Source organism: Zeus faber (genome assembly GCF_960531495.2).
Source record: "Zeus faber genome assembly, chromosome: 2".
NCBI classification, from domain to species: Eukaryota; Metazoa; Chordata; class Actinopteri; order Zeiformes; family Zeidae; genus Zeus; species Zeus faber.
The window spans coordinates 51,883,298-51,905,651 of NC_137189.1; the positions used below are offsets into that span (position 1 = coordinate 51,883,298).

At 47.3% G+C, this 22,354-nt stretch overlaps 3 protein-coding genes across 3 annotated transcripts in view; 2 read left to right on the top strand and 1 right to left on the bottom strand.

Annotated features, from left to right (window-relative positions):
- brf1b (BRF1 general transcription factor IIIB subunit b) overlaps positions 1-17,981 on the bottom strand; it is a 37,681-nt gene extending 19,700 nt beyond the window's left edge. Inside the window, exons 1-6 of the mRNA XM_080024396.1 lie at positions 17,795-17,981; positions 16,925-17,120; positions 8,396-8,470; positions 6,502-6,675; positions 5,981-6,012; positions 5,261-5,333 (exon numbers count right to left, since the gene is read on the bottom strand). Coding sequence (XP_079880522.1) covers positions 5,261-5,333; positions 5,981-6,012; positions 6,502-6,675; positions 8,396-8,470; positions 16,925-17,108 — 538 coding nt within the window. The 5' untranslated portion in view covers positions 17,109-17,120; positions 17,795-17,981. The remainder of the gene's footprint in view (positions 1-5,260; positions 5,334-5,980; positions 6,013-6,501; positions 6,676-8,395; positions 8,471-16,924; positions 17,121-17,794) is intronic.
- On the top strand, positions 1,826-5,033 carry LOC307246102 (BTB/POZ domain-containing protein 6-B-like). The gene is made up of 5 exons (XM_080021904.1): positions 1,826-1,862; positions 2,557-3,016; positions 3,111-3,201; positions 3,307-3,425; positions 3,794-5,033. The coding sequence occupies exons 2-5, from the start codon at positions 2,817-2,819 to the stop codon at positions 4,824-4,826; spliced, it is 1,443 nt and encodes a 480-aa protein (XP_079878030.1). The 5' UTR covers positions 1,826-1,862; positions 2,557-2,816; the 3' UTR covers positions 4,827-5,033.
- A 290-nt stretch (positions 17,982-18,271) lies between the features above and the next one.
- Positions 18,272-22,354, top strand: part of xrcc3 (X-ray repair complementing defective repair in Chinese hamster cells 3) — a 4,536-nt gene continuing 453 nt past the window's right edge. The window contains exons 1-6 of the mRNA XM_080022571.1: positions 18,272-18,449; positions 18,522-18,659; positions 18,793-18,990; positions 19,159-19,313; positions 21,964-22,173; positions 22,350-22,354. The exon at positions 22,350-22,354 is cut by the window's right edge and continues 42 nt beyond it. Coding sequence (XP_079878697.1) covers positions 18,395-18,449; positions 18,522-18,659; positions 18,793-18,990; positions 19,159-19,313; positions 21,964-22,173; positions 22,350-22,354 — 761 coding nt within the window. The 5' untranslated portion in view covers positions 18,272-18,394. The remainder of the gene's footprint in view (positions 18,450-18,521; positions 18,660-18,792; positions 18,991-19,158; positions 19,314-21,963; positions 22,174-22,349) is intronic.

The following is a 22,354-nucleotide window of genomic DNA, read 5'->3' on the forward strand; positions in this document are numbered from 1 at the left end:
TAAAAGCGTCTGATAAATGACTAAATGTAAATGTAAATGTAAATGTATACAACGATCAGCCACAACATTAAATCATCACTAATAAGCACTAATACTGTGTAGCTCTCCCTGGTGCCACCAAAACAGCTGTGAGGTGGAGGCATGGACTCCACCAGACTCTGAAGGTGTCCTGCTGTATCTGGCACCAAGACGTTAGCAGCAGATCCTTTAAGTCCTGGAAGTTGGAGGTGGGGCCCCCATGGATCAGGCTTCTTGTTCCAGCACATCCCACAGATGATCCATGGGATCGGACCCTAACCCCACCCATCCACATGTCAAAGAAAAGGTGATTCATCAGACCTCCACCTTCTTCCATTGCTCCATGGTCCAGTTGAGACGCTCACGTGTCCATTGTAGGTGCTTTCAGGGATGGACAGGAGTCAGCATGGACACTGTGAGCTCCCATACGCAGCAAGCTGCCCTGCACTGTGTGTTCTACACCTTTCTATCACAGCAACATTCACTGTTTCACCACTTTGTGCTGCAGTAGTTCTACTGTGGCATCGAACCAGACGGACTAGACCTGGCTCCCCACGTGCGTCAATGAGCCTTGGGCCCCATGACCCTGTGGCCGGTTCAGCGGTCGTCCTTCCTTGGACACTTTTGGTCGGTAGTAACCACTGCACAGCGGGAACAGCCACAAGACCTGTGCTTGTGGAGATGCTGTGACCCAGTCGTCCAGCATCACAATGTGCTCCTTGTCAAAGTGGCTCAGATCCTTACGCTGCGCTCTCTCTCTCTCTCTCTCTCTCTCTCTCTCTCTCTCTCTCTCTCTCTCTCTCTCTCTCTCTCTCTCTCTCTCTCTCTATATATATATATATATATAATTATAATATATAACACTATATATAATAATAACAATAATAATAATATATAACACGATGTATATAATAATAATAATATATCCCACCCCTTGACAGGTGCCATTGGAACCAGATAATCAATATTATTCACCCCACCTGTCACTGCTTTTAATGTTGCGGCTGACCGGTATATATTATACTATAAAAAAAAATATATATATATATATTTTTTTTTTTTTATTTTATTTTATTTTTTTTTTTGTTTGTTTGTTTTTTTGTAGACAACAGTGGAGAGAGGCAGACATGTAGCAAATGACCGGAGGCCAGCTTGGTGTTTATGACGTATACCACACACACACTAGTTTATAAACTCTACTATATTGTAAATATTCTACTATATCTACTTCATTCAACAACTGTTTCAGTGAAAACAGGTGCAGTACCACACACGGCCAGCAGGTAGCACTCAACCCAACAGAACAAGATCAATATTGTGTATTTATAATTGTATATTATTTTTACATTTAGCATAAATAACACGCACACACACACACACACACACATACACACACACACACACACACACACACACACACACACAGTATTAGGGTTTAATTCTCGTGACTAAACATCTTTATTTTTACGGACGAATTCCTCAGGTTCCGCCTGAAGCTGCTTTCGAGTCCTGTGGTAAGGTGGGAACTTTGAGTGTTTGTTCATGGATACCGCGGGTCAACTGGTATCCTCCGCGTGGAACCTGAACAAATCATGTAGAACACTTTCCTAGAATATTATAGAAATCTATATAAATAAAAATAAAATATTGTACACTGTCATGTGACATATTTCACTGATGACTTTGTCTGACATTACTTTTGTCTGACTGACGAAATAAGAGTTCCAGTCAAACCTCCTCACTCGCCATGAATCTGTAGAATCCTGATTACCATTGGATTTGAACGCAGCACTCCAGATCCAACATGGCGGCAGGCTCCAGATAATCTGCTGCGGAGCGATGAGGTAAAAACATATTGTTTAACAAACTGCTGCTGTTAGATTCATTGTAATCTATTAAATCTATTTTAATCTTTATTTATATTATGCAGTTCGTTGATTTATCACGTTCAATCTGTTTAGGAGCCATTTGTTATTCAGTACTATTGCGAATAATGCTGCAGCCCTGAAAATACTACTGCATCACTGCAAATAGTACTGCCTCCCTGCAAATAGTTCTGCATCCCCGCAAACATAACTGCATCAATGCAAATGCTACTGCACCCCTGCAAATACTACTGCATCACTGCAAATTCCACTGCACCCCTGTACCAGTGCAAATACAAGTGTTTAAATGTTTAAAAGTCTGCCTGTAAGTGGTGACATCCCATGATAAAATTTTTCCCCTTGTTACCAATGGCGACAGAACGTCTGAGCTTCTTGTTAAAAAGTTTACATTTTTCATAAAGGCTCCTTTTCCAACCGACCAATCAGGGGTGGGGTTTCTTTGATCGATACCAGAACATCTGTTTCCCATTCCTTCATATTGAAATATGGATAGGATCAGTATCACTCCATTTTAAAGTGATTACAGTCAGGAAACTATGTTGTCAGTTCTTAGAAACCAGCTGCTGATGCATTTTTGCCTTGGCAACCACCTCTAAAAGTTAGCGTCTATCACATGGCATCATTTGACCTGGTGACTTTGTTTCCACAACAGGAACCTGACGAGGACCAAGCTGACCCGACTAACCTGGTCCAACTAATCTACCTGTTGTGACTAAACTAATCTGGTCCAACTAACCTACCTGTTCTGACTAAACTAACCTGGTCTGACTACCTTAATCTGGTACAACTAACCTGGCTGGTCAAGCTAAACTAATCTGGTCTAGCTAAACCCAGCTGACACTTTTAACCCACCTGGTCTAGCTAGACAAGCCGGGACAATGCTTTGACATGGTGAACTAGCGCCTGGAGAAGATGGCCGCTGAGCTGTACCCTTCCAGCCTCACCACCAGCATCCCCAATGACCCCGCCGTGACCCCCAGCAGCAAGAAGAGCATCATCCAGGAGCCGGACCAGGAGACCGAGCCGGCGCCAACCAGCACTCAGCCCAACGCCAACAGCAGCACCGAGACAGGCAGCAGGTGGCAGGCCTCGCACCCCACGCTGAGAGAAAGGCAAGAGCTCCTGATGTAGAGCAGAGGAGGCGTGGCTGGTGACAGAGGAGGCGTGGCTGGTAACATCATCTAATCACTGTTCTCTTCCCTGAAGGAATGCATTGATGTTCAACAACGAGCACATGGCCGACGTCCACTTCATGGTGGGATCTCCAGGAGAAACGCAGAGAGTTCCAGCTCATAAGGTTCCACTTCTGTTCTCCTCGCTCAACTCCTGTTGTGGTGGAATGTAGTCATGTGACCCGTGTCATTTTGTGATCTGTGTCTGCTCTGTGATTGGTGCGTTCCAGTACGTTCTGGCTGTGGGCAGCTCTGTGTTCGGCGCCATGTTTTATGGCGATCTGGCGGAGGAGCAGTGTGAGATCCAGATCCCCGACGTGGAGCCGGCTGCTTTCCTCACCTTGTTGAAGTAAGTTTTGAACAGGAAGTGAAGATGAAGCAGGAAGTGAAAGGGAAATAGGGTCGAAGAGGGGTCGAATCATCAGTCGGAAACCAGTCAGTCGACTGAGACTCGCCCGGTCGAGCAGTGTTGCAGGTTGTTTTTCTTTGTCAGTCATTGTGCTTTACAACAACAGGATAACCAGGTGGAATGTTACTAAATGCAAAGGAAACATTTCAATGACGAAGTATAAATAATATTTATAAATATATTGACATGTGATTTAACACAGCTCTCATTGTGTGATCACAAAGAGCCGTACCCTGTTCCAGGGTAGGAAATAATTAATGAGGCCTTCTCCTCTACCTACTCCTGCTCCTCTTCCTCCTCCTCCTCAGGTACTTGTACAGCGACCAGATCGAGCTGGAGGCTGACACAGTTCTAGCCACGTTGTACGCAGCCAAGAAGTACCTGGTCCTGGCTCTGGCCAAGGCCTGCGTGGCCTTCCTGGAGACCGGCCTGGAGGCCCAGAACGCCTGCGTGCTGCTGTCCCAGAGCCGGCTGTTCCAGGAGCCCGAGCTGAGCCAGCGCTGCTGGGAGGTGATCGACGCCCAGGCCGAGCTGGCGCTGCGCTCCGAGGGCTTCAGCCAGATCGACCCCCCCACGCTGGAGACGATCCTACGGAGGGAGACCCTGAACGCCAGGGAGGCCGTCGTGTTCCGAGCCGTGGTGCGCTGGGCCGAGGCCGAGTGCCGCCGGCGGGGTCTGCCGGTCTCCACCGCAAACCGGCGGGCCGTCCTGGGGAAGGCGCTGTACTTGGTCCGCATCCCAACCATGACGCTGCAGGAGTTTGCGGATGGGGCGGCGCAGTCCGACGTGCTGACGCTGGAGGAGACACACGACGTCTTCCTGTGGTTCACTGCGGCGGTCAAACCCGCGCTGGAGTTTCCGGCGGTGCCCAGGACCGGCCTGACGCCCCTGCGGTGCCACCGCTTCCAGTCGTCCGCATACCGCAGCAACCAGTGGCGCTACAGGGGGCGCTGTGACAGCATCCAATTTGCTGTGGACCGGAGGATCTTCATCGCGGGTCTGGGCCTGTACGGGTCCAGCGGCGGCAAAGCCGAGTACAGCGTTAAGATCGAACTGAAGAGCCAGGGAACCACATTAGCCCAGAACCGGACCAAATTCCTGTCAGACGGCTCCAGCAGCACCTTCTCTGTGTGGTTTGAGCACCCGGTCCAGGTGGAGCAGGACATCTTTTACACCGCCAGCGCCGTCCTGGATGGCAGCGAGCTCAGCTACTTCGGCCAGGAGGGCATGACCGAGGTGCAGTGCGGGAAGGTCACCTTCCAGTTCCAGTGCTCCTCCGACAGCACCAACGGCACCGGGGTTCAGGGGGGACAGATCCCAGAACTTGTGTTCTACGGCTGAGTGACATCAGGGGCCCGATGGTCATGTGATCAATGTCTCTGTGTGCAGCGTTTCTTCAAGGACCCACTGGGGGTCGTGGTACAGAACAAGCTCCAAAACATTTTTTTTTTTTTTAAAGTTGTAGTAATTTAAACACACACACACACACACACACACTGCAGTGAATGAACTTTAAGCTGCTATATTAAAAAAAATGAGCAACTATGATGAGAACTAGTTCATCTCTTTCAAGTGAAACAAGATGGACAACAGGTTGTTTGGTCCTAGTTTGAGGATACAAACCTACGACTTTATACTTTTTCACTCAAATAAAACGACACCGTTTCGTCTTTAACTCTGAATCTGCTGCTGTAACAGCTCATCCTGCTCTGTGATTGGCTGCTGCAGGCCCCGCGCCCCATCCTGATTGGTTTAAAGCTGGTTGTGTTTCTCACCGATGGCGGGAGCGTTGATGCACAGCTCTCTGGCGAGGAGCAGGAAGGTTTTACCCAGAATGTACACGTTCACCTGGAGAGATATATCGCATCACAATACGCAGCCTTTATACACAACAAGACGTTTAAAATATCAAAACCACAGAAAGCCACAAATATGATCAAAGCAAGTTTCTATTGTTGTGTGTTCCAGAGAAACCTGCTGCAATACTATCAATAAATAATACAATCGAATGACAATACGATCAATGGGGCTGGGTGCTGTTTAAAAATATACGATACCAGTACCACTACAGTGATACCTATACTAATAGAGTACTTCATTCAATATAGGCATCATGTAAATGGAAGCATTTATTTCTGTGAAATGCCATCACTCCTCCTCATCCAAAGGATTTCCACACAAAATGGTGAACCTTTCCTCTAGCAGACGCTTGTAGCTGCGGTACTGAGCCAACTGCACGTTGCATTAAATCCAAGAACACTCGCGGTGATTGGCTGGGAGAAAAACCATACAAATAATATTTTTTTCTAGATCTGGTACAAAAGGATGGAATGCAGGTGTCGTTTGACTGGAGGAGCTTCATAATACTTGGTATTGGGCTTTTTAAATTGATACCTTAAAGGTATTCGGTATTAATACCCAGCCCTAACGATCAATAAACAATATGATGTAATTACCAATACAATCAATAAATGAGAGCAGTAGCAGTGACTCACCTGCAGCAGGTCACTGAGGTCCAGCAGCATGTCTGCAGCTGCATAAGGAAACTGACTGAGACTTTATACACACACACATACAGTATATATGTGTGTGTGTATATGTGTGTTTACGTGTGTACATGTGTCAAAAGATGGAGATGTAGGTTTATATAAATATATATATATATATTTAAATATATATATATATATAGATAGATAGACGGAGAAGCAGATGGAGATATATATATATATATATATATATATATATATATATATAGATGGAGATTTAGGTTTGGATGGAGAGATAAGATATGACTATTAATCCCTGGAGTAAAATTGGTCCCTGCTTCGTTGTTTAAACTGATAAAAACTAGTTCAAACTGATTGGCTGCTAAAATTGGTTAAAACCAGTTTAAACTGGTTCCATGTGTTTGAGACTGGTTCAGACTGGTCCAAGGTGGTTCAGACTGGTCGAGGGTGGTCCAGACTGGTCCAGACTGGTTCAGAGTGGTTCAGACTGGTTCAGAGTGGTTGGATACGGGGCGTTCCCTCGGTGCGACACACCATGTAGAGGCATGCGGCGATGACATGTGCCATCTTGCGCCCCCTGGTGAGTTGCTTGCTGACCACCATCTTGAAGAAGTTGAAGGCCGTGTCCAGACAGTGCTGGTTGAGCTGCAGCTGACTGCCCAGCTGCTGGATCTGACGACGCCCTGAACATGTACAACACATCATAGAGCTCAACAGTGACCTTCCACTTTTACAACGTCCGCTTCCGCAGGTGGATCTCCCCTTCATTCACTCCTTAGACTTTTCAGAAAACCCTTCTAGAAAGAGTTATAATCCTGGAACCAACCAACTACCAGATGAATCGTGACCACAGAACATTTGATTTAGAGCAAAAAAAAAAAAAATATATATATATATATATATATATATATATATATATATATATACACACACACATGTTACATTACATTGATCAGACGCTTTTATCCAAAGCGACTTACAAATATTCAAAAACTGATGGACGCAGCCATCAGGAGCAATTAGGGGTTAAGTGTCTTGCTCAAGGACACTACAGCATGCTAGCAGGAGGAGCCTGGGATCCAACCAGCAACCTTTAGATTACTAGACCACCAGCTCTACCTCCTGAGCTACCCCAGGGTGTGAGATATATATATATATATATATATATATATATATATACACACACACACACACATATACTGTATATATATATATACACACACACACACACACACACACACACACACACACATATACTGTATATATATATATATATACACACACACACACACACACATATACTGTATATATATATACACACACACACACACACAGACTAGCTGCTGGATCTAATGTCATCTACAACATGTAGAGAATGTAGATATATAATATATTCATGTTATATAGACATACAGTATATACATAACAGCTGCTGGATCTAACGACACCTGGGTGACACAGGTTATAAAAGGGTAATTAAACAGGAAGTAAAGGTACAGAACAGGAAGTAGAGGTAGAGCACAGGAAGTAGGGGCACAGAACAGGGAGTAGATTGATAAAACAGGAAGAAGGGGTACAGAACAGGAAGTAGATTTAGAAAACAGGAAGTAGAGTTAGAGCACAGGAAGTAGGGGCACAGAACAGGGAGTAGATTGATAAAAGAGGAAGTAGGAGTACAGAACGGGAAGTAGATTGATGAAACAGGAAGTAGAGGTAGAGCACCGGAAGTAGCGGCACTGAACAGGGAGTAGATTGATAAAACACAATTTTTTTCCCTTATTTTTTTACGTAATGTATTTGATTCCTATGTTCATTGTCGTCAGCGAGAGTTTGTATTTTCCTTTGTTCATTAAAAAAAAAAAAAGTTTTTTTTTGATAAAACAGGAAGACGAGGTACAGAACAGGAAGTAGATTTATAAACCAGGAAGAAGAGGTAGAGCACAGGAAGTAGATTTATAAAACAGGAAGTAGAGATATAGGACAGCAAATAGATATTAAGCCACATCTCTATGTCAAAACTAACAGGTGTGGAGAAATTCAAGCTGAATAGTTGGTTGGAAAATGGCGGAGACACTGTGGGCTGTGGTCATGCTTCAAACCAATCAGATTCTGCTGGGGGCGGAGCCTGGAACTAGGGGGCAGGGCATAGGGCTCACCTGTGCGTTGTTCTATGAGTAACATGCTACTTATATTCTAGCAAAGGGCGAGAAGACAACGACAAGAATCCAGCAGAATAATGAGAAGATTGCCTAGTTTGGAGCGATTCTTACAATTGAAACAATGAAAAACAGAACAGGAAGTAGGGGTACACAACAGGAAGTAGGGGTACACAACAGGAAGTTGAGGTACACAAAAGGACGTAGCTTGATGAAACAGCAGTAGTGGAACGTAAATAGTGTGTACCGTTCTGAAGCGTCAGTGTTCTGGTTTCCTTGTTGGTGTGGAAGTTGCTTCCCAGCAGTGGGGGCTTCACTGGACCTGGGGGGAGGGGCATACAGTGTTTACAGTTACTATGGTTACAGGGGGGCATGGGATGGATGGATGACAGATGGATAGATGGATGGATGGATGAACAAATGATGGATGAATGATGGATGGATGAACAATGGATGGATGATGGAGGGATGATGGATGGAGGGATGGATGGATGGTGGATTGAGATTATATTCATTTATTGAGTTAACAATGTTCTACACATATTACAATCTCATTTCATGAGCATTATCATTATTTTTATGATTAACAATATATTTTACAATCACAATCACACATAACTAAATAAAATAAATATAATATCTACATATGAAACTTTATAACTTCCAAACACATTTTAATTGAGCTAAACCTCCTCATACTGAATGGGAAGCAGCTCCATATCAGATAGTATCAAACAGAACTGTAGCTGCAGCTAAACAGGAGAAAGACTTTATAAAGACACCTGTTATAATGAAGTGTCCTTCAGTCCTTCTCTCATCTGACTGCTTCATAGATAGATAGATAGACAGACAGACAGACAGACAGACAGTCAGAGAGACAGAGAGACAGATAGATAGATAGGTAGATAGATAGAAAGATAGATAGACAGATAGATTGATTGATAGATAGACAGACAGACAGAAAGACAGACAGACAGATAGATGATGCAGTGGATTCTTTCAGTAAGTTCAATCACATTCAATCAGTCGCACCTTGGGCTGATCGCAGGCCATTTGCTTCCATGACAACCAGGTGATTAGCTCTGCTGTTAGCATAGCATTGTCCCAGTGTTTGTACCCTCACAGTGAGCATTCCTTGTGTTTCCTCCAGGTTGGTGGCTCCTTCACAGCCACGTCATGGCTCTGAGCGTCTGCATCGGGTAAGTTACCCTCACGACAACACCACAAATGATAAAACACCAGAAGCTTTTCCCAAAGTGAGAGAGCACTTCCTGTTTCAGACTTATTTTGCTGGGCTCCGGGTTCAGCAGCACAGTTAGGGCCGTGGGCCCTGAGGAAGGTAGGAACCCTCATTACGCTACCAGCTAACACTGCCAGCTCACACTACCCTGTCTGCACTGGACCTTCTTAACATCTGGACCCCAAGCCAGGCAAGGGGGAGTTGAACCTGTTGTTGAGCCTGTTCTGCTTCTGGTGTTTTCCAGACGAGCTAATCCAGGCCAAGTGTCAGGATCGCTACCTGTGGCTCCACATTGCTGAGACCGGCTCCCCACCCCAGTTTGAGGCTGTAGGTCAGTGGGTCTGAACTGGGTCCACCATCTAGACCTCAGACCAAACCTCTGCCAAAATGAGCATGAGAGCCTTTGTGATTTGGTTTTTATTTTATTCTGACACCATCCACACAGATTCTAATTAAGTTTTTTTTTTTTTTTTTTATTGAGTCCAGATGGAGCTGGAGTTCACTCCATCACCAAGCAGAATGCTGCCCAATGTGGTTACACCATCAGTAACTTCAGGATGGATGGCTTCACCACATTCAGAGCCTCCTACTACTCCTGCTACACCGACAATCAGGTGGAGATCACCTCAGAATAACTGCGATTAAGACGTTATATTGTGTGTATATATTGACATTAGATGTGATATTGACTGAGCCTAGCCTAGCATCTGTGAAGCTAAAACATGCTGCAACTTTTATTCCAGAATGATGAAGTTTTCACCTTCAACCTAAACATTCTTCTGACCAACGCTGAAGGCCACTGGTCAAGTAGGACGCTGGCCAAAAGCTGTTCTCCGGCCCCGGCCTGGTCCCAGAGAGAGGTCATCTGTGAGGAAGACTACATGGAGGTGGTGGCGGGGGGGGGGGGGGGCTTCATCAACCAGGAGGCACTAAATACACAATATTCTAATAACAATTTGGAAGACCAGATGTAGAGAGCATAATGTAAATCAGACTTTAATGAATTGGGATCTCACCAGTGTGGATGTTCACCTCATGTTGACAAACTTGTATGGAGATGCAGCTAATGTCTCACCTCAGTTGGTTTTCAGCAAATTTCTCGCTTCATCATCTGAAATGTCTCTGTAGTTGAAATCTGTGTAGTTTGAGGCGTTTGGTGTGTTGCCGTCACACAGGTGAGTGTGGACAGAGGAACTACATGTGAAGCTCCTCGGGGAACATCTACAGAAGTGTCGCAGAATGCACAAACTCTGGTAACCCAAGATGACTTCTTTCAAACAAACCAGATAGTTTGGTCTTGAAACTTGTTCTGTTGACGTGCTGATCTGATTCTCAGGCCGCATGGCAGCTGATGTTGACGCAGAACGGAGGGGAAACGGCCGTCATGTCTGTGGGTGAAGCCCAGCAGCTCGGCTACAGCCTGAGCATTAGCGCCACTAGGGTGGTGTTCCGCAGTCCCTACAAACAGCCCCAGTCCACTGTTGTGCTGGTGGGTCAACAGACTTCCATCAGAAGGGTTTGGAGAAGAACCGATAGCCAGGCGGTGTTTGAATGTGGACTAAAGGTGCCAACTCTGCTGTCGTCCATTAGGTTGATGGAGTCCCCGTAGAGGTCATCTACGGGTCACTGTTCTTCAGGCAGAAACTATTGGTGGTCACCACTGACATTTCAATGGCCTGTACAGTCAGTAGGTTTTCAGGAAGTCCGACAAATTTTCTGCATTTCAATCTATAGGTCAAGACAATGCAAATCACTCTGCTCTGTTGTTGAGGATGAATTGGCATCTTTCCCCTCAGATCCTGGTCACTTTGATGGGGCTCGACTGCTGTGGGACACGCCCACAGTCATGGCCCCGCTGGTCCCACATGAAGCTCAGTTTGAGAGTACAAGCCTTGCTGTGGGTGTGGAAGCCCAGCTCCTCGACTGGCGGACAGCCACAGCCAGGGGCTTCACCCTAGCCCATGAGGGACCCCTGGTCCAGATCGGGGTTCCCTATGGAGCAGAGGGTGGCTACAGGCAGGTCAGTCTAATGGAAAGCTTTCAAATCAAAGTGCATCATGGGTAGACATGTATCCGCCTCATACAGCTGACCAAATGTAACTGGTTGATCTGGATGGATGGGCTGAGGTATAGAGATATAGATAGATAAATAAATTATATTTTATTTATCTTTTTTTTTTTTTGTGATCTTTTCCAGAGCATGGTTGTAGATAACCTTTACAGGGAGACATACGTGGTGTCCCTCTTCTTGGAACACGTCTTCTCCCTGCTCTATGAGGACGGCGGTGTTGTAGAAACCAGACACAGACTGATGCGAGTGGTGGACACCCCTCTCCGCTGCCAGCGGCCTTTCACCATTGACCGTAAGTACAAAAATGTCCGACCCACCCGGTCCCCACACGCTGAGACCCTTCATTCATCCGCCATGAATCGTTGTTTGGATCGGTAGTTTCTCATCCTGAAGAAATGATATTTTCCTGTGTTTTTAGAGACTGTAAATTCAGAGTATGTGTTCAGCGTTTACCTGGGAAACATTCCATCTGACGTGATCCTAGAAGAGCTGCAGCTGAATGAGAAGCGTTTGGCTGTGGCTGAAGGACCAGAGTACAGCGTCACAGAGGTTCCTCACATCAATGGGAGCCGCAGCTTCCTGCTTCGTGTTCCCTTCGACAGCCGGCTTGTGCAGAGAAGGGTGAGTACCTGATTTACAAACTGCTTCACGGCTAAATAGAATAAACTGAATAGGAGTGTGATTTCCCAGCAACACCTGGGGCAGGGCTGGGTCCAGTATTCCTTGGACCTCAACTTCACATTAACCATCCTACCACAGAGGGAGTCGTACTACCATCACACCTTAATAACAGCACAACTGGACAATGCACGTGAGCAACATGTTCCTTGCTTTGAGACACTGAACACTTCACATGTTTTTTTTCATTGAAGGAAAGGTTTGAATTGGTGTCCCTGTTCTCTCTGCCCTTTGTGTTGTACTTGGTAGGTTTCTGCCTTTTTTTCCAATTGGCTGCTCCTTAATATATTATTGTATGAGTCAGTTGTTGCACTGAATATTGTTTGATTTGTCCAACCCCCCGCCACATTCAGTGTAAAAACTGACTCGTGTCCACAGCAATACAAATAGTGCCAGAAAACAGCAAATTTAGCAGTTAGGTGTGTTTTTTTTTTTTTTTTTTTTTTTTTTTTTTTTTTTTTTTATATAAACACATCCTGGAATCTTCAAAGCTGTGGCATCATGTTACTTTAGATTGTGGATTCATGTCAGAGTATTACATTAGGCGTAAAAAGAACATGAACTATTAATGTCCTTATGGTAATATGTGCTATTGGTTTCCAAGTTCCTCCTGAGCAGAGGGCCGACTGCACGGAGGAAGGAATCTCCTTCAGTGTAACCAAACTGCCCAGAATGGACAACCTTTGGCGGCTTTACATCGGCGAGGAGCCCCTGACTGCAGAGCTGGCAGCCCAGAGAGGATACCAGCTGAAGAACAGCAGCCACGGCATCAGCTTGGATGTGCCAGTTCTCTCCATTGGCTATAACTACGAGGTAGGGCCTGAACAACGTATATGATGGTTCACTGCAGTTTGTTCCTGGTGATGCCAACACTGATCCTCTTCCAGAACATCAATGTGCACGACTTCTCTGGATCATTCACCCTGGATCTGAGAGAAGCCAAAACATTGGCTCTTCAAACGTCTATTTCAAAACAATGTCTGTTTAAAACACAGGAGCTCATAGGTAATGTGGGAAAATACACTCAACTAGCATCGTCTGCAGAACAAATATGTACTTTAAATATGTACAGGTTTGAAACTGCATCATAGGAAGCTTTTACTAAAACACTGACTTCTTGTTTTCAGTGTGTTCGTCTGGTGGGACGATGACAGTGGTCACCACTCCCACCAGGACGTGGCCTACGGTACAACCGGACCAAACTAGTCTGTTGGACAGAACTTGTGGACCGAAGCAAACAGACCAGTCCAGAGTTCTGTTTGAATTCAAACTAGACTCCTGTGGAACCAGGATGATGGTAAGACCTCTTGTGATTGGGGTCTGGCTTAGGAAAGCATTAGATGGTGTTTGATTTGTTTTTGTACGATAGCATGAACTATATCATGTCTTTTCTCTATGGGGATGTTTCACAGCTTGGTTATAAATGTCAACAGCATTAGAATTCAAACTGCGTAAAGGTTCTCGTCAGTTATGAAATTTGCCTTAAAGGTTTATGGCAGATATTCACTTTGTTCAGTTTGGCTTAATGTTTGAGGCTAACCACTTACTTACTGGTAAATGAAAAGCACAGATCACAGCCTAATTTGGCAGGTGGTGAAACGGAGGGCTCCAGTCTGAGTGTCTGTTTGCAGGTTGGAGACACTTACGTGGTGTACGAGAACGAGATCATCCATGACAGACAGCTCCTCGCTGACGGAACAACACTCATCTCCAGAGATTCAAAATTCAAGTATGGACTTTTATCTGTTCTTGGGTAAAGATTTTTTTTTTTTTTCTCAGGTGATTGGATGCACAATTCTATCTGAAGCTTAATTTCTTCACCAGGTTGACTGTGAGGTGTTTCTACCCACTCAGTGCTATCAGCAGACTCTTTGTGGACAGAATCTTCCAATCAGAGACGGCAGGATTTGGGTCAATCAAAGTTCTGGAGAACAATAAAGGTCAAATCTAATTGTCTGTATTCAGTCTTTAGTATTTGATTTAAGATAGGCTCTTACAATACTTTAATACTTTTAGATGAAACCATGGCACTTCCTGCCAATGAGTGTCCGCTTCAGGTTCCTGCTGCTGGTGGAGGCCCAGCTCCTGACTTGCTTCCACGGGAGGGTCTGACTAAAGATGCTCTCGACAGGAAGGGTCATTCCCTGGTTAACCACTTGGAGGGCGGTTACCAAATTCAGGATCCTGCCAATTTAGCCCAAACTGCTGCCTGGCACCAGGGCCCAAGGAAAGACAGACTCTGGCTCCATGAACAGCAGATTACAAGTAATATTGAGCCTTATCCAGGTGGGTCCGGGTTGAGCCAGGAACTTGTTCACAGTACTCCACAGTCTAACTGGGTCGCTAATAAGTACAACTCTTTTCAAGCAGTAAATATCCCTGCGTATCAGCAGCCACATCACCATAGCAGCCAACAATTGAGTGGCAGCAGTCTGTCCCGGCGTGTCCAGGTTCCCAGCAGAGACAAGTACGTGCCTGCATGTACCAAGAGCCCAGCAACCGGAAACAGCAATCTTAGAGCGGTGCCTCACTTGTCTGGAGAAGCACAAGGTAGCAGTAATTCCCCCACCACCGCTTTAGGTACCGTTCACTCTGCTAATAGACCGGCTACTGCTGAACACATCAGTTCTCCCATCAAAATACTACTTCCACAAAGCAGCAATGTTGACCCCAGTTCGGGAACACCTGTTCCCTCTGAACGGAACATAGTCCACAGTCACCAGAGTCAGGGGCCTCAGAGCATCAGGGTAAGACCTCCCAGCATATTCACCCCTGGACAAAATCTTAACTTGCAATCTATGCGTGACCATGGACATTCAGGTACCTCCAACACCAAACAGGCTCATTATGACCATCACTCCCCAAACACAGGCCGCAAAGCTACAAGTCTTCCAGCAAGACCAATTATTAATGTTCTTTCTCAACAGGCTACACATGAAAACAGGACCCCAAGGCCTCTGATGCAAGGAACTTCTAGTAATGTAGGCCACCAAAGTTCTCCAGGGATGGCAGTCAGTACAAACCTTCCCACAGCGGAAAGCAGGTCTGACAGAGAAAACTACACAACATCCAAACCAGATCCATACATTAGTGAAGTTTATACACACAGAAAAAGTACTCTATTTCAACAGGGTGCAGGAGAGCCAATTCAGAGTGAGGTGCAACAGGCTAATTGTACAACAAACATCAGCCATCAAACTCATGGCCAGTATGGAAGCCGGTCGGGGCTGATGCTCCAAGCAGGATCTGACGGAGAAACGTTGGCCACTAATCCCAGAAATGTCGTTAAACAAGCGGCAGCTTCTCATATCAGAATCAAACCTGCTCCCAGCCAACTGTCAGGCTCCCAGAGCCCTGGTTCTGGGCCAAGCACTAATTTAGGAAAGGAAAAGTGTAAACCTTTCCCCAGCCCTTTACCCCCAGTTCCCAGCCATCGTGACAACCCAGGCAGCAACGTTGGATTGAACTCAGTTTCCCAACAGGACACAGTTCCCGTGACCGCCAGCTCACTTTTGTTTGCTCGGGAGTCGGTGTCAAGTGATAAAAAGGATTCAGAAGGTGGGGGACTGACACCTAGACTGTCATCTTCAACAAAAGGAGTCTTGACTCATTATGGAGCTGCTGCCGGTCAGTTAGCCCAGCATCAAGCTAATGCTCACCAAGAACATTCAAGCCCCAACAGAGGTTTTCATTCCCCACCTGAGCGCAGTCTGAGCCTGTGGCCTTCACCGACCAAAACCAGAGCCCAGACCTTTGTGAGTCAGAAGGGACTCGTTGATGAATCTGGCCAAGACATGAGTGGGCCTGTTGCTACATTGCTTAATTTTCCACTGACGGGCGGGAAAAGCCATTACCGAAGCTCATCTGGTCAGAGGGGGACTTCCTCTGTCCAACGCACCACCCAGCAAAGGGAGGCAGCCAGCAGCCTTGGCAGTGCACAGACTGTTTCAAATGGTAACTACTTATCCAGCCAAACCAAAGCCGGTCATGGACTTAGTGAGTCCTCATATTTGCAAGACTTGTACAATGACACTACAGGTCCTTATGAACAGCAAGTCCATGTTCCACAAACGGGAGCTCCCCCAGCTTCTCTCCGCCACACCCGTGCAGAGTGTTCCAGCTCTGGGAAGCTAGCCGGCGGTTCAGGCCCTTATGGAGTCAGTGTTCATGGAGGTATTTTAAGAGGTACAAAGAGCTTTAACTGTTCTAAAAGTAGCATTTTAATGTGTTTAGTGTTGGAACCAGAGTGTCTTACTTATTTTGAATGAAACTGTCTGATCTCTCCTCAGGTCAACGTGGCCGTTGAACTCATGCAGAACAAATTTGATGCAGACTCTTTCTGGACAAACGTCTTAAGTTTAATGTTAATCTGTTTAAAATAAATGTTCACAATGAAATAACCATGTGCTTTGCTATTTACTTGTCCTTGGCTAAAAATGAACCTTGGGAGCATCTCTAATGCTGAGTAGATTCCACTAGAGATGTAATGTGAATCCACTCGTACCAGATGCAAATCAAACACCACATTGACGGCGCAGAAATCCCTTTTTTTTTTTTCTGGTTTTGGACAAAGATAAAAGGTTTGAGTGTGATGCCTTTCAGGAAAATCTACCGCAGAAAATAAAGCACATTTCAAAGTGAAATGCGCTTTTAGTTCAACGTTTATTGGGTGAGTCAAGAAAGGAATGGAACTAAAGAACGATCTTATTTAGTGGATTGATACAAAGATTTCCTCTCTGCACGTGGAAGTAGTCTTGGGGGTGTTTCAGAATAAAACATGGTATTACCGTCTGAGGAGACAAACTGTCCCACGGCGGAGGAGATGCCCCCAGTTCCCTCCACGAACTGGACCTCGGACACGATGATGTTGTCCTCCAGGACCGAGCCACAGCTGGTGCACACGGCGCTTCCTCGGGCCTGGTCCAGGTCGATGTCGGCACAGCCGCACGCCTTACAAAGCCTGGCGCTCATCTCGACGCGGTGCTGGGCGGCCCGGGAGAAGGGAGAAAGACGGCGAACGAGCCGGAAGGGAGTGAGCACAAGGTCTGCTGTTACAACATGTAATAATCATGTAATCAACTGTCACATGTAATAAACAGTAATAAACTAATAGATGTAATAAACAGAACGGCTGCTGTCAGGTTAAAGCTTATAAGAGACCTTAGATGGATTCTATGGATGGATTTGTCTAATACCTTTATTTCTCTATACCTTGTTAAATACTTTTGTTTTTATTTGGGAAATATTTAGTGTATGACTGAAAGCATGAAGTGTTTTGAGTAAAATTTATTTTTCTGTTGCCATCTTAGCGTCAGAAAACTGGAACCAGACTTTTGTTCAGGGTTTAGTGCTTTTTAAGAACCAGATATAAAACGGATTCTCTCTTATTCATGAAGTATTGCAGGTTATGAACAGTTTCCTCCAGGACGAGACTCTTCTAGGTTATGTGACTCCTGGTCGGAGCCGTTGCTGTGGCTCCTGTGGCTCACCCGGATGCTCCTCCGACACCACCACGCAGGGCGCTAGGGCGCAGGTTCGAATCCGCACCGAGTGACTTTGAAATGAACCCTCGGTGCAGTGAGCGTGGTATGATGACTTCATAACATGATGTTATGATGTCATCGCTGTAACGCATTTAGCATGCAGCGCTAACTCACCAGCTGGAGGTCTGAAGAAGCTGCTTGGCGCTAGGATGGATTCTTATTTAATTTTAACTTCTCATTGTCTTCTAGTGACGGTTACATTTCCCTTAAATCATCATTTCGTTGAAAGTTCATACAATTCTTAATGTTTCTAAAGTTTTATCTTTGTTTAGATTTTCCTATCGCGCTGTTTTGGGTTTTTTTTTTTGCCGCGGCACAGGAACCTGACGTCATCTGGAAGAAGCCAAAATGTGGGGGGAAAAGAGGGTTGTTTTGAATTTAACGTTATTACACCCGCGCTGTTACCGTGGGTCATGTGTTGTGGGTATACTCATTTTTCATATTGTTCATCAAACGAAGTGTCGTATTCTCCTTTGCAGAATACCTAACGGATATTTTAGGGTGTTTATTCGAGCTACGCACACCTGCGTACTGCTTCCAGCTGCGGTCCTGCGGCGCAACGTGATGACGTACACCTATGGGCGAGGCCCCTCGGTAACGTTTTTCAAGTGTGTCTCATAAAAGCTTCTTCAACTTTCTACAACTCGATATAAATGTCAATACACACAGATACATACACACCTCGTTGATCAGAAAGCTGCTTGTGAACGGACTATGAACTGGGACAAGTTTGAACTGAATCCAAGAATCATAGACGCTGCAAAGAAAGGTAGATGTGTTCTCAGAGTTGTAATGACCAACATGTCCATGGAGCTGACGCCATGTTTGTTTGCCTGCTCAGCGAACATCCGCTCGGAGAGGGACGTTCTGGGGGCTTCGGCTCCGGATCTGCAGCGACTCACCGCTCTGTCCAGGAGAGACGTTCAGCTGCTGCAGGCTGCAGTGGCCGCATCCTGCCGCCAGGGGCCGCCACTGACAGGTGCTCCCCGTGTGTTCCATCTCTCTGTTCTCTAGCGCCCCCTGGTGCGACCCGGAGCCGTCGTTTGTACAACCAGGCAGTGTGCTCGCGTTGGCGTACTCGCGTTACTCGCGTAGGGTTTGTTTGCTTTCAGCCCTGCATCTGCACCGTGGAGAGGGGCGTGGCCGCCTGTCGCTGTCCTGTCCCGTCCTGGACGCCCTGCTGCGAGGGGGGCTTCCTCTCAGGGGTCTCACGGAGCTGTCGGGGCCCAGCGGAGCCGGCAAGACCCAGCTGGCCCTACAGCTCTGCCTGGCGGTCCAGTACCCAGAGCAGTATGGGGGCTGCAATGCAGGTACTGTACTGTCCAGTACACGCAGGAACTGTACTGTCCAGTACACACAGGTACTGGACTGTCCAGTACACAGAGGTACTGTACTGCTGTACTGTACTGAGTCCTATTTCTTACCTTAACCTTTGATATCGGTTGTATTGATCGATGATGAGTTTATTGATCGTCCAGGAGCTGTTTACATCTGCACTGAGGAGTCGTTCCCGATCCGCCGGCTGCAGCAGCTGATCGGCCTCCAGAGCCGCATGAGACCAGACGTCCCCCCAGAGCTGCTCCAGGACCTGGGCTTCTCAGACCGGGTCTACATTGAGCACGCTGCCGACCTGGTGAGGGGCCAACGAGGCAGTGTTCCTCAGATGGGGCTACTGCAGGGGCTTCTGCAGGGGCTACTGCAGGGAGTACTGCAGGGAGTACTGCAGGGGATACTGCAGGGGCTACTGCAGGGGCTCCTGCAGGGGCTTCTGCAGGGGCTACTGCAGGGAGTACTGCAGGGAGTACTGCAGGGGATACTGCAGGAGGTACTGCAGGAGGTACTGCAGGGGCTACTGCAGGGGCTACTGCAGGGGCTTCTGCAGGGGCTTCTGCAGGGGCTACTGCAGGGAGTACTGCAGGGGCTACTGAAGGGGCTACTGCAGGGGGTACTGCAGGGGCTACTGCAGGGGCTACTGCAGGGGGTACTGCAGGTAGTACTGCAGGGGGTACTGCAGGGCTACTGCAGGGGGTACTGCAGGGGCTACTGCAGGGGGTATTACAGGGGCTACTGCAGGGGCTACTGCAGGGGCTACTGCAGGGCTACTGCAGGGGCTACTGCAGGGGCTACTGCAGGGAGTACTGCAATGAGTACTGCAGGGGGTAATGCAGGGCTACTGCAGGGGTACTGCAGGGGCTACTGCAGGGGGTACTGCAGGGGGTCCCGCAGGGGGTACTGCAGGGAGTACTGCAGGGCTCCTGCAGGGGTTACTGCAGGGGCTACAGCAGGGGGTACTGCAGGGGCTACTGCAGGGAGTACTGCAATGAGTACTGCAGGGGGTAATGCAGGGCTACTGCAGGGGTACTGCAGGGGTACTGCGGGGGTACTGCAGGGGCTACTGCAGGGGCTACTGCAGGGAGTACTGCAGGGGCTACTGCAGGGGCTACTGCAGGGGCTACTGCAGGGGCTACAGCAGGGGGTATTGCAGGGGCTACTGCAGGGGCTACTGCAGGGGCTACTGCAGGGGCTACTGCAGGGGCTACTGCAGGGAGTACTGCAGGGGGTAATGCAGGGCTACTGCAGGGGGTACTGCAGGGAGTACTGCAGGGCTACTGCAGGGGGTACTGCAGGGGCTAGTGCAGGGGGTACTGCAGGGAGTACTGCAGGGCTACTGCAGGGGGTATTGCAGTGGCTACTGCAGTGGCTACTGCAGGGGGTACTGCAGGGGTACTGCAGGGGGTACTGCAGGGGGTACTGCAGGGGGTACTGCAGGGGCTACTGCAGGGGCTACAGCAGGGGCTACTGCAGGGGCTACTGCAGGGAGTACTGCAATGAGTACTGCAGGGGGTAATGCAGGGCTACTGCAGGGGGTACTGCAGGGGGTACTGCAGGGCTACTGCAGGGCTACTGCAGGGAGTACTGCAATGAGTACTGCAGGGAGTACTGCAATGAGTACTGCAGGGAGTACTGCAATGAGTACTGCAGGGGGTACTGCAGGGCTACTGCAGGGGGTACTGCAGGGCTACTGCAGGGGGTACTGCAGGGGGTACTGCAGGGGCTACTGCAGGGCTACTGCAGGGGGTACTGCAGGGCTACTGCAGGGGGTACTGCGGGGCTACTGCAGGGGGTACTGCGGGGCTACTGCAGGGGGTACTGCAGGGGGTACTGCAGGGGGTACTGCAGGGCTATGACAGGGGTACTACAGGGGGTACTGCAGGGAGTACTGCAGGGGGTACTGCAGGGGGTACTGCAGGGAGTACTGTGGGGAGTACTGCAGGAGGTACTCCGAAAATTGTGTAAAAAAATATTGGTTATATATTATATTAAAAAAACACACAGGACACACATCCAGTACATCGTTTACGTTGATTTTATTTTTTTCCCCAATGCCAATGAAGGGGTTCAGCTGAGAACAGGTCTTAGAGGGGCTACACGACTAAAACAATTTTGAGAACCACTGATCTAGGGCAGGGGTTCTCAAACTGTGGGTGCTGACCCCCTGGTAGGCCGCCAAATGTTTTCTGGCAGTTGCCAGATGATTTTCTGAACATGCACAAAAATAAGGAAAATGGCTTTTTATATTAAATTATTTTCCTAAAATAAAAATTAACTTTCAGAAATAATAATTGTGTGTGTGTGTGTGTGTGTGTCCCTGTAACCATAGCAACTCAGTCTCCCACTCTGTCCCTGACAGCGCAGGAGAAGAGGAGACACTTTGCTGAGACAAGCTGTTGCTTTTCAAAAGCATGCATGGGAATACACGTAATTGATAGAAATGTGTATATTTCAATTTACAAGCTTCAATTGGTCAAAATGCAGGACTCTCCCACACAGATGGGGACATTGGGTCACCCATCGAGCGATGTGGACGTGTTGGGGTTGAGCTGTTATGGGAAAGTTTCATAACAGCTCATTGAATATCATGATCAATATATCAATAACTACAGGGGCATAAATAATCATTTTTACGGCACAAACAGTACAAACGCAACACGGATGGTAATGATTTTATTTCAAACTCTAATCACATGGGGTGCCAGCTCCAGGAGGTTTGTACGTGAACTTCACTGTGTTGTTGTTAGATCCAGCATCAATGAGTTGGAATGACGGGGTTTTGAGACTTTTTTACTTTTTTTAGGGGTCGCCAGCCAAAGAGTTTGAGAGTCTCGGTCTAGGGTGGGATTAACTAAAATGAATATTCAGAGATAAACTTCAAATTAGGGATAATTAGGATAAGGGGCATCTCGGTGCGTACAAATACCGTCTGTGCTGCGTCCTTCCTGCAGGAGGCGCTGCAGACCTGCCTCTCCCACAAGGTGCCCCTCCTCCTGGCCCGTGGCGTGGTCCGCCTCCTGGTGCTGGACTCTGTTGCCGCTCTCTTCCGGTCCCAGTTCCAGGAGCAGAGCGTGGAGCGATCCCACTTCCTGTTAGCATTAGCCACAAAGCTACAGCAGCTGAGCTTCAACTACTCACTTCCTGTTCTGTGCATCAACCAGGTGAGCTAAGCGGACCCAAGCAGGTTACCTAACCCAAGCAGGTTACCTAACCCAAGCAGGTTACCTAACCCAAGCAGGTTACCTAACCCAAGCAGGTTACCTAACCCAACCAGGTTTACTGACTGACCAAGTGAACTGACCCAACCAGGTGAACTGACCCATGTGTGTGCTTGCAGGTGAC

Coding starts and splice junctions, on each gene's coding strand:
- LOC307246102 (XM_080021904.1), top strand. CDS start 2,817: ATGGCCGCTGAGCTGTACCCTTCCAGCCTCACCACCAGCATCCCCAAT. Junction 3,017..3,110: donor CACCCCACGCTGAGAGAAAG/GCAAGAGCTCCT, acceptor TCTTCCCTGAAG/GAATGCATTGATGTTCAACA. Junction 3,202..3,306: donor AGAGAGTTCCAGCTCATAAG/GTTCCACTTCTG, acceptor GGTGCGTTCCAG/TACGTTCTGGCTGTGGGCAG.